At 47.8% G+C, this 14941-nt stretch overlaps 1 protein-coding gene across 7 annotated transcripts in view; it reads right to left on the bottom strand.

Moving 5' to 3' along the window:
* Nucleotides 1-14941, bottom strand: part of FRMD4B (FERM domain containing 4B) — a 136959-nt gene that overhangs the window by 62367 nt on the left and 59651 nt on the right. For 6 of the 7 annotated variants that reach the window (XM_064453491.1, XM_064453486.1, XM_064453485.1 and 3 more), the window contains exons 2-3: nucleotides 1560-1625; nucleotides 704-798 (exon numbers count right to left, since the gene is read on the bottom strand). In XM_064453491.1, the coding sequence (XP_064309561.1) occupies nucleotides 704-798; nucleotides 1560-1625 (161 nt within the window). Of the gene's footprint in view, nucleotides 1-703; nucleotides 799-1559; nucleotides 1626-12921; nucleotides 13008-14941 lie in introns of those variants that run through there. The other variant, XM_064453492.1, reaches the window with a different exon arrangement.

Genomic DNA, 14941 nt, shown 5'->3' with positions numbered 1-14941 from the left:
CAGCAGCCGCCGGCGGAGGGTGGCAGAGGGTAGGCAGCAGCTGCCTGAGCTGCCCCACTCGCATCTGCAGCAATGAAACCTCGCCCAACACCGCTGTGCGCTCGCAATAGTCTGGCTGCCAGGGCGGGGGGGTTGTGCGTTCTGAGCGTGTTCTGATTTTGCAGCTCCTTTTGGTCGCCTGCAGGATAGCTTGGATGCCTCAAAGTAATAGGGAAGCTAGAGGAAAGTTGTTTATGGGAAGGACCAGCCTCTTATTTCACTGCTGCTAGAGAAATTTGGGTTTAGAAGACTCAATAATATATTTAATATTAAAGTGCAAAGCAATAGGGGTAATTAATTCTGAAAAATGCAGAACCTTTTTGCTGTTACTTAAAGTGCAGAGTAGGAAAGCTGAGGGTGTTCACATGGGAAATTATTGCTGAATCAATTTTTTTCACCTTTTTGAGACAAACAGAAAAAATGAAAGCGTCAGGAATGTATTTTAAAGTATTCTCTGGTTTGTTCCCGGAAGATATTTTCCAAATATTTTCTGGTTTGTGCCTTCCCATTTCCTCAGCCAAGCAGCACAAACACTGGGTAGGAAAATCTTTTTTTCTTCAAAAGAAAAAGACTTTTTTCCATCACGCTGAGCTGTCATGGTATCGTGGATAGGTTTCACATTGCAATAATCACACAGCTGTTTAAAATAAATGAACATACTTACGTATCATCTATAAACGTTATCCCAAAATACTCCTTTTCTTTCAGGTTGAAGTGTGAGGCCACGAGATCCAGTAACTCCCGCGACAAAAGTTTGGGCTATCAAAAGAATAAAAATAATTAAATTCATTTCAGTCCAGGCTTTTAATACGTAATAAAACTTTTCGCTGCAAATACTGACATTTAAGTACACGTGGCCAAGTTAAAACCCCGTTGTAGAACTTGATACAGAAGTGGCTCCATCAGCCTCGGGGCAGGCGGATACGGGGTCTCTGTGGGGCCGTGGGACTTGCGGAGCACGGAGAGGCAGTTTCGTACTCAACCCACTGCATCGAGCTGCAGCGCACAGACTGGCAGCTGCTTTCCTCTTTCGGGGGGAGAAAGGTGGCAGCTCAGCCCTTCTGCACTTAGAGTAGGAGGGATTTCTCAGTTAAGAAAATATTGTGCGCTGGAGGATCTTGTGCTTTGGGTTCTGTTACGGGAATAAAACACACCCCCGAAAACACAGACTTTTCTTCCCTTCTAAATTGCAAAAAACCACCATGACCGGGGTGCGTTTAATGCACACTTGATGAATTTTAGTGAAAGCAGATGAAAAACTGAATGCAGAACTGATGTCAGATGTTTTGCCCACTGTGCATCAACATCCAAGGGAAACCCCCCTGCTAATTCAGGTCTGAGGAGAAGCACGCGTGCCTGAAAGCATGCCCATTTAGTCCACCTCTATGAGTTGCTCCGGTTAGAGATACAACTTTTCTTCAAGCATCACTTATGCATCAGCCCCCAATAGCACTGCCAAAGAAAATAAGCTGAGAGATCTGGCACCATGCTACCAGTCCCCAAAAGAGAGGGGTCTGTACCTGAACCAGCAGCTCCAAGTTCCTGTCATCGAGGAGGTGCACCTGGCAGTGCCGGCCCTCTGTCATCTGCAAAGACAGCAACACAGCACCGTGAGGAAGGGCAGGGCGCCCGGCTTGCCTAGGCCCACATGCGGCTCAGGGGCAAGGGCGGTCCGTAGCAAGTGCTTAATCTGCACCAATAAGGGAATCGACTCCGCACCGGAGCCGAGTGTCCTTCTCCAAGGACTCGGTCTGGGGAGCTGCCTCAGCACTCTCAGCTCCCATCAACTTCAAGCCGGAATTAAGGGTGCTTAGTAGCACTCAGGATCAAATAAAAGCGACATAAGCGCTGCAAGAATTTAATGTGAGGATGAACCAGCCTGGCTAGTACCATAGCCACAAGCAGCAGCAATGGCCTTTTGCTCTGGTGAGGAGCGGAGATGACCACGGACCCGTGAAATCCCTGTCTATCCAGCCCTCCCTCCAGATGGGTCAGCTGAAATTTGGTCCCTTGACAGAGGACCTGGTCTCTAGTCTAGATGGAGTCTCTACTGGTAGGTTAATGCTTTCCCTTGGATAACTTTTCACAAGCAGCAGTCATTGCCTCCATAGGATTCTTACATAGGTGCTTGCATGCATCAAGACAGGTGCTTGAACTGAATGATTAAGAACAGGATGAGCTTTGCAACCTCTAACATTATATCTGGACTACCTTGGTTCCCACTTTGTGTCACATCTATCTCTTGCAAACATGTCTTTCCCTCTTTAAGAAGGGAGCAGTTCAGAAATAGCTGCACATTATGCCCTTTTAATATCTGCCCTTTGAAATCTAATACATTTCCATGAAAGCTTTTACATTATTTAAAATCTGTTCTAATTCTGGACCTCTCACCAGCTTTGGCAAGGTCTGGCTTCACAATGCTCTCTAGGCGAGAGCTGGTGAAGGAAACCTGGCTTTTATATTTATTCTCCCAGCCTCAGAGTAACTAATTTTCCTGACAGCACAAGCTTCTCGCAGACTATAAATTCTGAGCTCTGAGCAGAGGCCGAGGGTGGTTTGCTTAGATAGGGGCTCCTGGAGGGATTAAACAGTAACACACAGCGGTTTCTCCTTTCACGTCCCTCTGGCTCCACAGGGACGGGGACAAGGACAGGGCTGAGCTCTGCCACCACCAGCACCCCCTCATCACCTCCTGCCCCAGGATGCTGCACATCCAAACCTTACAAAGACTTAGAAATAAATACAATTTATACCCAACTGCTGTATAACTGAGAAGAGACCTCCTGCCTCCCCCAGCACTTCCCCCCATTTCAACGCGTGGCTGTTTGCACAGCGAGCGCTGCCGAGACACAGCCTCTTCTGTCACCAGTCAGCCATAAGAAGCCAAATTAATAAAGCTTTATTGTTTCAACTAATTGAGCTCATTTTGACCAAAAGCTGGGAGGGAGCCCCCTCCCGAGGAGCTCTGCAAACAGGTCAGAGATGAGCATCTGCAGGCATAACTCTGTCTAGCGTCCGGGAAAACGGGGCTACTGCATCTGTGGCACCAGCACTGGCAACTTATGGCACTAACTAAACATGTATCTCGCATCGCTCATCAAAACAGCAATGCTGGTAAAAGGACCGTTTGCACAGCAAATATAGCTGGAAGAAACCCCTTCCTTTTAATTTCTCCTGCTGCTATGAATGTGAATCTGTAGAGAAGTGCCAGATGAAGAGTGACTTATTGTGCGTGCGGAGCAGAAACTGCACCATCATGATGACGGCAGTGATGCCCCCCCCTGTGCAAACCACAGCCTCGCCCCACGGTACTGCACCCAGAGGAGGCATCAGCCCAGAGCTGCACTAGCCCCAGGCCCATGCTCCCAGCAGGGTACCACTTCCAGTGCTTTATCCTTCCAGTTTTGGAAGCAAAGCTGGACCATCCCAATTCCAGCACGCTCCCTGCGATTTATCTGCTCACCGAACATGCTGCCTGGAGCCCTTAAATCCATTATGATCTGCTCATGGGCCCATTTGTTCCCAAGAGCTGAAGGTCTGCCATTGTGCACTCATAAATAAGTCACACGTTACCATCAATTAATCATTCATCAGCACACCCTTCAAGGTGGTCCATATTTCTGACTCTGACATACTGTTACCAATCTGCCCCTGTTGCGAAGCGTCTGATCCAATAGTGTTTCTAAATCATTCCCCATCTGTTGCTCTGAGATAGCACAAGGGTTGCCATTATTTAATTGCTAGCTGCTTTAGCTTTCACCCAGTGAAATCACATTAATCACTTCTGACTGTTTTAATTGCCTCACTTGTCTATTCTTAAGTAAAAAAGGTTTCTATTATAGCAAACACATCCACAAAGCCTTGTGCTGAGGAGAAATAAAGGTTGCCAGGAAGATTAAAACATGAAAGAAATACCAACCTGTGTACCTGAATACCATAATCTGTGCTTCTATTCAGCTATCCAAGGCAGTTGCAAAGTACCTTAGAAGTAAATAAACCTCATGACACCTTCGAAGATAGGCAAGGTATAAGTATCCCCAATTTTATTGATGAGAATACGTAAGGACATAGCTTAAAAGTCCGATTTACAGATATAGACACAGATAACATTTAGTACCTGAGTCTCCAGGAGCCTTATCTCCGAAGAAATCATACAGCTGCCTCCCAGAGTACTGGAAAGCTCAGTCAAGAAGTTGCAGAAGGTGCCAGGGTGCTCGGCGGTAAAGCGCCATGAAATGCCATTACTGCGACAAACCTGTCAGTCCCACCTGCATCCCCAGAGCTGTGTGGCAACAAGCTCGTGCCACCCCAGGAAAGCTCTTTGACATGACAGCAATGTCCAGGACCATGACATGTCTGGCACTAGCTGTAACTCAAGGAAGAGGGGGTCCTGGAGCCCTTTTCCATTTGCTGCTTGCACCCCTCTGCTCCCCCAGCCCATGCACGCTCATCTGAGGGCCAGACCGCTGCTCAGATGCCTTCTCCACCTGGGCTGAGAGGCACATCAGGGATACTCACTGCGTGGCACCACAGCCCAGTCAAGGAATGCAGATCCACTGGGGTGACTACCAGCTTTGCATTTGCAGGCTCCAATCCCTAAACAGAGTGGTGGTAACTAGGACAGCCCAAACATCAGCCCTTATCCTCCTCTTGCAGACCCAAGGCTTCAGCAACCAGCACCCTGGTTTCTGCAGCTGTCCAAGAGCTCACTCCAAGTATCCCCACCCCATTCCTGATGGGGCAGGGAACACTTCACTTGGCTTACTCTGTCCTCACAAACACAGAGAGAAGCAAGTCACTCCCAGTTACTATCACAGAGCAATGCAAGCCCATCCTGCGTCAGGAATGTCACCCACCAGAGAGGTCATCTCCAGGAGATGACTCTCTCATGCCTCCCCCAGCATTGTCCCCGTTTCAATGTATGGAGCTGCCCCCTGTGAAGGCAGAGCTCCTATATACAAGACAGTACTCACATTTTGCAAGCCCTGTTTGTACATGGGGCAGAACCAAAAGCTTCAGAGGCTGTTGTAGCTGCAAGACCACCTCACAAGCTTTGGAGTATCAATCACCTTCCACCAGCCTTGTATCGTCCCAGCAGAGTGATGCAGAGGTGTGACATGACCGTGGCACAGCAATGCCACTTGCTCCAGCACAGTCACGGGTATCAACGGCCTGGTCCTCTCCTCTTGCCTGAAGAAGAGCTGGGGAGCTTCAAGGAGAAGATTTCACCACCATAGTATCATAGGATATATAAAGGATTTTGGCCATGGAAGAGCCCCTCAAGCTCGGTGACCTGAGACCCTGAGCTCTTGGAGCCAAAGCAAAAAGGAGTCCTTTGCCAACTCCCCCGATGACACTGGCGTGATTTATTTCCCCGCAGTACATCCGCTCGCGGGCCTGTCTCCCCGGGCTCTGGGAAGGAACCCGTGTTTGACTTCCCAGCTCTCAGGGCGCTGGGCTCCTCGTCAGAGGATACATTTTCGTCTTTAATTCAGCTCGCCTTGCTAATCTGAACAATATAATTGATTTTCTATGTAGTTGGACCAATCCATCACGAGATGAGCACAGCTGTCTGGCTCAGTTAAGAGATGGCGTGAGCAGTCTTGAGATATATATACACACACATCCATGTTTTCAGCTTAGTCTCATTGATTTTGCATTGTCTGTACAAATGAACAATTTTGTTATGTTTGATATATGCCCCCAATTTGGTATTTTTAGCAGTTATTTTTAAAAGCCTGCTAATATTTAAGCTATTATCCAGTAGAAGAAGTAGCGATGTAAAATTCATGAAGTATCCCTGTATCTCATCTCATTCCCAATAGGAAATTAGTGGAATGATGTAACGCACAGCCCCATTTTTGGCAAAACCATACGGAGATACTGGATTCTTATTATTTCCTAAAGTCAGTTCTATGCTCTGCACACAAGTAAGCAATAAAAACTCAAAAATGGAGAGGAATAAAAAGGAGACAAACACTGTCTGATGCAGAAATGCAGTAATACCAAAATACTGCAGCCCTCCTGACTTACAGGCAGGTACTGGCAGCGGGCTTTCAGCAAGAACCGGATCTACCCAGATCTTCAGTTAAAAAAGCAGATAGTGAAGAAGAAACAACACACAAATCTCAGAATCTCCATGTGTGGAAATTAAAGCATAGGGTTAGACTGTGATTCTATATAGAAGGTTAACATGTTCAGAAAGGTTTCATATAGACAGAAAAAAACCCGATTTTTTCGTCAATTTTTGTGTCACAAGTGAGATGAAGACAAATTCTCCACCCTAAAGTTATTGGGGCAGATTTTCCAAGACATCGGTCCTTTAAAAAGAGAAAAACAACAAGACAGAGAGGAAAAAAAAACAAACCTACTTCTTGGCTACTGAAACCAATTCCCTGTGATATCCTGAGCCTGAATGTTTATTTGGGAAAAAAACCCGTGCAGGATATTTATGCTATTTCTCTCCACCAGAAACATCCTCCCTATTCGAAGCTGGTTGTTACGTGCAATATTTTTAGACATTCATGTGTGTCATCCAGTTAGGAAAAAATAAGAAGAAAATAATTAGACAGAGTGTAAACAGGAAACCTCAAAAAAACTTAAGCCAAAAAAAAGCTGACAGAATAACATATCTTCGGAATGGGAAACCAAGAAGGGTTCGGGTCAGAAGCAAACCCAAATGTGTTGCACTCCCTCCAGACCAGATTTCACCTCCCAGAACTGGGCAAATTACAGAGACATTGCTTGGCGTAGCTGGCCGCATCTGTCGCTGACTTCTATTTTTAAGCCTTTTTTGTTTTAGGAAGGACTGGAGTCTTCACTACTAGGGAAAGCCAGAAAAACCACAAACCTTAACATCTCTGTGGCCAAAGAGAAGAGGATTATACATGAACTGCACATAACAGACAAACCTGGGAACTGTTTCTACCATCAAAATGCTCAGAGGTCTGTGCGTGCACGCCAGCCGCTCTCATCTGGGATGTGCCACTGTTTGGGCTTCAGCAGCCCACGGGCACTGACCGCGGTGCGCCGATGGGTAACTGTCACCTGCCCAGGGACAGGATGGCTGTGCCAGGGTCCTGCGTCCACATAAACACACGCTGCTGTAACCTTTAAAACCACCACCACGCCCCATCCAGCGAGGCTTCGCATCTTTAACACCCTAAACTCCATGAGCCACAAGAAATCTTCTGGAAATAGCAAGCCTCTTCCCTTCCTCTCAGGATAAACCGTTTTGCTCAAGCACGGGTATTACTGAGAATCCACAGGGGCTCTGCCTGGGAAACACCTGAGTGTGACAGCAGGGGTTTGGTCCCAGCTGCACGAAACTGTACAGGTTATTTCCATCAGCCACTTGCAGGGTAACCACTTGAAATGAAACTTCATGAGCAGGTGAGTAAGCTCCGGGAGATATTTTACAGGAAGAAAAAATCCCTGCACTGATGCATCCAGAGATGAGTGAGAAAGGGGAACCATTTTCACTATATAAATGCCCGGCACACAAAGCCTTAAACCTGCAGTTATGAAAGCAAAAAAATTAGGCTGCGGGGCATCATTAAAATGTGGATTGTACAAACTGCATCATTTATTCCTGAAACAGGCACACCACAGTCGCTCAAGCAGTCAGAGCGCTGAAGAACATCATATGGATAACGAAAAGCAAAGGAGCAATATTCCCACTTGCTGACAGGATGCATGTGGTCAGCGAGGAAATGCTGTCCCTTTGCCACACCGACCCAGCCTCCACAAAGCCTGCTGTGGGGCGGGGAGGGGGGGAGCAAAATCCTGCCATCCTGCTTTTGACCAGTGACTTAGAGGCAGCAGCTTGGCTTTGCAGATGTAGGAGCCCAGAGAACCAGCCTTGCACTTAAAAGAGAATTTCATCTCAAAAGCCCTACCTGAGCTGCAGTTAACCAGCTATAAAGCATCACCAGCCATTTCCTATAAGGTTTTTTTTTATCCCAACCCCTCTTCTGTAACTCATAAGCCTGTAGGAGACCTCAAAGCTTAATACAGAAGCCCCTACACTGATCTCAGATTTTCTGTGGCATTTAGGTGGGTTTTTCTCCTTCAGTCCTGAAGGCATTTAGGATCAGATCCTCAGCTGCCTTAGATCAGCACTGCTTCATTGACTTTGATACAACCGGCCGGCTTATGTCTGACCTGTAAGTGTGCACGGCTTGATAAATATATGAAATAAGATGCAAGAATATATTGCAATATGGAGCTGCCCTAACTACGTACATCTCAGGAAAATAAAAGCTTTTGCCTATCCTTCTGGAAGGAAGGGGCCTGCATGCAGCTGGGGGGAAGAAGGAAAGAGTTATAATGCTTGAAATGACCTCAGAGTTTCCTGGTGTGTCTTTTGGGAAAGCAAAGCCTCGTCATGTTCCAGCACTCGGAGTCGCTCAAAGCTTTAAGGAATAAGCAGAAAAATAACAAACAGGAGTTTCGATTTATATCAGTATTTCTACAGAAACTTTTAAAAGGATCCACGTAGATCTCCAAAAACACCTTGATACACACTTCTGGCAGCCCACGGGTCCTCCCTGACCCAGCATTGGTGCCCGTCACTGAGTGTCCTGTAGTGGGATGCCCTTGGGGGTGGGGGGGGGACACACAGATGGATCTGGGGGTTGGAAGCACTCCACCCACACAGGAGTGTGGATCTGGGGAAGGGCAATGCACCCCCATCCCACAGCCACATCCCATCCCACTGCGTGCCTCTCCATTGCCTCCTTTGCCAGCAAGGGCTGCAGCGCAAGAGTCCCAAAGCGATGCCTCCCACTGGCTGCCTTCCCCTCAGTGGAGGCTCCTGGACTCACCAACACCTCCTGTTAGACTCAAAAGTTGGCTCTGGGTCTGAAAACTCAGATTTCCCCCAGTCTCTGCACACGCCAGCCTGGGCAGCCGGTGGGTTCCCTGCTGCAGCACCGCAGCCTGGCTCATGCAGATGTGATAAACTCAACATGATCCCTTTGAAGGCGACAGCAGAGCTTCCACCAGCTTTATAGTTTATAGGGGGCACACCATGTCTCCAGACACACTGCCTCTCCTTCCTAATCTTCAAGCCATAAAGAAACTTTTGGCTGAAATCCTGGCTCCAATGTAGTCGACGAATTTTGCCATTAACTTTAATAGGGCCAGAATTTTGCCTTAAATCATTTGTTATCTTGCTATTAACCTTAACAGAAGAGTATCTGCTTAATGTTAAATAGCCAGCAATGCACTGAAGTGGTTGGCTACGTCTCTCACCCTTTGTGCTATGGCAAGGCACCGCGTAGGACCCATCTCACCTCACCTCACCAGGGTGACTCCAAGTGCCAACCCCATCCTTCCCAAGGGCTGCAGAGCCCACCCTGGCTTTGCATGCTCTCATCCCAACACTCCTGAGGTATTTACCCACAGCAACTGCCGGGACTGTACAGAGCCATTCCCGACTTCATGGTGTCCCTCTGCTTCTTGTCTCAGGCGCATCCAGGCAGGGCAATCACTTGAAGACCAGACTGAATATGACACGCACAGAAATAATGTTTTAAGATGAGACAGGCTGGAGAAACTTAAGCGCAAGCTGGTACAAATACCCCTTGGATGATGCCTTCCATGGAAATGCTGACTCTCCTGAAGTTTGGCAAAGAGTTACAGATGGAATACACTGCCTGGAAGTGGGGGCCAAGAGGCTCTCTGGGTTGCATGGCACCTTCCTAAAATAGCCACATTGACTGAAGATACGATGAAAAAACTGGCTTCTGCAGAGCATCAACTGACTTTCAAGTAAGCCCCACCAGCTGAGCCAGTAAAAAAATCTGGCAAAGCAAAAGCCCAAGTGCTCTCCCTCACTGCAGGCACTATGGCTTTTCAGGGCCAAGTGCCAACATACTTTCCATGTAATTCTCCTTTTCTCCATTTATTCTACTATTTCTCCTTGTAGGGGATGGCAAATCTAAGGGACTTTTTCCCTTGCTTTATTGATAGCTTTGTACAGGACAACAGGCACAGCCTTTTGTAGTCATTAGAAAGTTCCCACTCACTGGAACAGGTCTTGGAGCACTAAATCTCATCCTCCTCTCCCAAAATTCTCACATGTTACGCTCAGAAATAGCGATGAGCACACTGCAATAAGAAACCAAAACCAAAGAACAGTGATAAAGGAAAATCCAGGGAACAAATGAATTCGGTCTTCCTCAAAATGATAAATATGGTATCCCAGCCAGGAGATAAAGCCCTTTGCCAAGAGCAAAATATAAAAAGGAGAGTTGCTGCTGCTTGCTCTCTACCAGGAGCGTGCAATGTGAAAAACAAATCCTTTTCCTCCCCACAAGGGAATTTTGCAGTGTGGCTGCCTCTCCCGATGCTACCAGCAGTGGTTTCACATACGCGCTGCTGCTCCCTCCCACGCGGGGGTGCGGGGGGTGTTCATGAGCGTGCTACAAGCGTGCACACAGCACCGGTTCCTGCGGCAGGAGGCAGAAGGAGGTACTGCTGCAGGAGAGCCTTTGCTGGCTCCACTGGCCCCATGCTTTTCAGCTGACAAGCAGCATCCAGACAGCATCTCACCTCTTCTGACACTGCTGAAGGCCACAGGATCTTGCCAGCAGTGTTATCAGTAGCCACCAAGTCCCTCTGGCAGAGGGGGAGAGGTTAGCCATTATCTTGAAGGAACAGCCCCCTTGTTGCATCAGTATTCTCCTTATATTAAATAAAGGTGTCTCATACTCAAAACAAATGTTTTTCAAACAGGTCATGTCATTCCACAGGTGCTGATGTTACCATTCCTACCACTTTGTATTTAAAATAACAGCAAGAAAAGAATAGAGAGGCAACTCTTCAGCTAATCCTAAAAAAAAAAAAAAATCAGGAAAATTAATAGGAAACAATCAGTGCAAATCTGCCACAAATATCAAGTCAATTAAATACTTCATCCAACATCTGCTTTCCTTGGCAGAACACAGCTAATAAATTAGTGTCTGGTGGAGACACGCTTATCACCGACAGCACCGAGGCACTGCAGTCGGGTCATTACCGTGCATGAGCCCGTGGTGATGTTTTGTTCCAGTGCAATCTCCTGGGAACTTGTGGGGGGGGAAAAAAGATACTGTGGGATCAAAGAGCTTTCCTGACGCTACCCTATGGAACAAACATGGTGTCGACCCTGGAAAGGGCACCGTGTGGAGGCAGCAGCATCCTCTGCCCTTGAACGAGCGGTACCCGCTGTGGGGCAGGACGGGATGCCTGCCCTCCTGCGACCTGTTCTGACCTTCGCTCCTCAGCCAGAAGGTTGGAGGCAAATCAGTTAAGCTCCCGTTTCTTCGCTTAAGTCTTCACAACATGAATCTCAGGAGATATCCTGTGGACAGCTTCTGGGAACTTCTGTGTTTTACCCCACCCCAGAAGCCACCCCTGACCCGCTTGAAACAGTAACTCAGCTTTCCCTGTTACGGGAATAGTTACAGAAGACTAAAAAAAATCCCCTCAGCGAGGGGTTTCCCATCCCTGGACACCCACACCCTGCCCTTGATGCCTCTTTGCCTCTCCCCAGCCCTGAAGCTCTCCTGTCTCTGATGGCTTCTCACAGGCTGCTCCTTGATCCCCTCCACCACACTTCTTGCTTCTCCATCACCTCCCTGCTCACCCCAGATTGGATTTTGGAGGGAAGACACCTGAGGCAGGAGACATATGCAGAGCAAGCCTTCACCGAATATCCGCCATCCTCTCCAGGCAGCACCACATCCGCTGAGGGCATCTTGCATCCCTTCTCCCCTTGCTCCACCGGGGTCCTTGCAGCTAGCTCATCCCCCATCCTGTCCCATGCTCCCCCTTGACTTTTCCAGGCGCTCTCATGCTTGGAAGCAGCCCCTTGGGATACCCAGATGCCAGTCTTGAACAGACATTAGGTAAGCAGGCGATGAAAAATAGTTTTAGAAAGGGCTATATCACAAGTCTGTCAGAGTTGCCTTTAACTTCTCTAACTCTTTAAAAAATGCAAAGAACAAGCAAAAGATGCAAAGCCTGAAATCCTAAGCTCATGGAAGAAGTCAAAATAGCGGGTATTGCCTGCAACAAGCGCCGAGCAGCGTTTCTGCGGCGAGGAGCCAGCCTGCCCAGCCACCAGCACCTTGCCAGGCACTCGGGGGGTTTGACAGATTTGGACTGCTCCACACTCGACTTTTAAAGCAAAACAAGCACTTCAGATCAAAGGCTCTTTCTCCACAGCCGTTAACGATCTCCATGTGCACTGCTGCATCTCCAGTGCCAACCTCTTCATGAGCGAGGTTTTTTTTGGGCAAGAGGGGTGGGGACCTTACTGATGAGACATTTAATAGTTACATGCTGAAAGGAGCTACTGTACCAGGCACTGACTGCCTTTTCTTGGGACTTATGAATCTGTGCTTTGTTCAGTTTAAATCATATCTCAGAGCAGCGTACAAGGGTGATCTCTGAAAATGGGTTTTCTCTATAACCAGAAATTACAGACCTGCTGCTCTCCAGCTGCAGCAAAGTTACCAGAATCAAGCTTGGATTTAGCACTTTGCTAAAGCAGCCAAGGCAGCACTTACAACAAAGGCAGGAAAAAGCAGCTGTAAATGCTGGGAGCAAACAAACAGCCCCTTATCTCCACAACAGAGTGCAAAATGATGCAAAGAAATTTTTATGGACTGATCTTTCAGGGCAAAGAAAAGAGCAAGGAAAAAGTTTTCAGCCTGAGCTACCGAAGTACCCCAAAGCAAACTCACTTTGCTCCATGCGGCTTTCTGGCTGCCTGTCCTCCTGCACTCACAGCTCCGAGGTCTGCACGATGTTTAAGTTGGGGCACAGTATGACAGCACTACACAACATTATCTGTTTCTGCTAAGCATCAGAAATTAAAGCACAGCCTCTTACCTCCAAGCCACAGACCCTCCTGGTTTGAAAGCACTGAAGAAACCCAAGAAGTACTCAACAGCGCACATGTACTAAGCCTTCATGTTTTCTGTACATTCAAGCTGGGAGAAGGGAGACACGATCCCGGACTACTTCTGTTGCCATATGATCTCAAGGAAGTGACCTTCACATTTGTTGCTTTGATTACGGATTCAGAAACAAAAGCCCTTCCAGCATGAGTCAGGGGACACAAGAGGTTGAAACACGATTGTTTAAAATGAAGGCGAACTGAGAAAGCATTACAACTTTTTTTCTTCCTTTGCAATATTAACCCCTTTATTATGAAACAAAACCAAGTTAAAAACCAGCAGTTACTGACCAAAAGTGTAGCACAAGGTGCCAGCCCCAGGGCAGTGAGACGCTTTGGTGGGAACACGGGTCCCTGCCAGCCCCCTGCCCCGCGGCAGCCGGCCGAGGGCGCCCATGCCAACAGCTCTGTGCTTGTTGGGGCTGCCACCGCCCCTCCGGCTCTTCCTCCCCACACATCCCCACCCAGGGGACAGATGGGACCTTTATGCTAAAACTTGACACAGTGCTCAAACTTCAAGCCGCCTCCACTTTCAACCCCTGGGAGCAGTGGCTTAGCCCTGTGGCAGTAGGGAGGCTCATCTACCGACCTGAAGGCTAAAGATAAGTAAAGCTCGTCTTCTCAGCCTGCCTGCCCTTATTTCAGATGCTCACGTCTCCATAGCCCCTTGCTGTGAGAGGTACCCCCAGGTACAACGTTTCACTGGATTTATTTTCCCAGCTCCTTTCTGAAGCACACTTTGGTCCGCTGCCTCTGACGTGGGTTACTGCATGTCGGGGAGTGCAGACAGAGTTTATACCCTTGGCCGTCAATCTGAATTTGTTCTGGGGTCAGGGTTGGTCTCCAGGAGTGCAGTTTGTTGCTGGTAGAGGTGCAAGAGTAAAGAAATCGTCTACCTGCTGTTCCACTGCTCCCTTTGCAGGACTCTCTTCTGTCCTGTGTCTGCAAAACACCAAGTTATATTTAATCTCCCCGATTTCTTCCATTCTGGTGCATCAACCTACAAGGCTTCATACACCTCTGAGCTTTGACACAGCAATGCTAACTGTGTCAGGCGGAGCACAGGTATCACACAAAGGCGCAAAAACTGAGCTCTCCTCCAAAAGAAATGTCATATGACTACATAATACTGCTTTCACTGAAAACAGGAAAAAAAAACCCCAGAACAGAGAACTGAAGAACTGTGCACCTAAATCCATGAGGCTGTAACCTCCAGAGCTCCAACCTGACCTCCAGGCACACAAGAAACACAAGATCTCAAATTTCCACATGCAGTTACTGAAAATCTGAAATACAAGATTGTTCCTCCTTCACAAACACAGCTTAGCATTATTAATTCCCTTGTATGTGACACGAGTACAGTACTCAGGTTTTTAAATCACAGCGCTGACTCACATCCTCTGGCTGCATGAGCTGTGGTAGAAGGCTGATACCAAGGGAACAACACAGCCCAGGACCAACCACAGCCAACATCCAGCATGGGCTGGAGGGTACAGGCCAGGGGGAACATCGCAAAACGCTACCAGAGCGGGTAGGAGCTCTGGACACACACCAAGACAACCTCACCTGGCAGCGAGAACAACCTCTTCCCTTTAGCTGGACGTTCTCCTTCAGGTATTTACGCTCCCCACAAATGAGTGGCGGCTACACACAGAAAGAACAAACTATGAAAAGTTTTCCACCCCATTTTTTATAATCCATGAATCTATTTAATAGAAAAAAAATAAGTTCAACACCTGCAATAAACTAGCTTGCTTTTATCAGAATGGGAAGCAAGAACCTCAGGGTGAAACTTTTGAAAGCAAAACCTGATCGGGGGACACAGCTCCCACTTCTTAGAGGTACTGAGCTCTCTTGGTCCTGCTAAACTCTCCCAAACAGAAGGCTCTGTGTACCAAGTGTCTGAGGCCAACAACAGGCTCCATCAAGCTGCAGAGCACAGTGTAAAGCCAG

This window comes from Phalacrocorax carbo, chromosome 6 (assembly GCF_963921805.1).
Source record: "Phalacrocorax carbo chromosome 6, bPhaCar2.1, whole genome shotgun sequence".
Classification (NCBI taxonomy): domain Eukaryota; kingdom Metazoa; phylum Chordata; class Aves; order Suliformes; family Phalacrocoracidae; genus Phalacrocorax; species Phalacrocorax carbo.
Note: the sequence above shows the minus strand (reverse complement) of the source record. Positions and strands in the feature narration are given on the sequence as shown.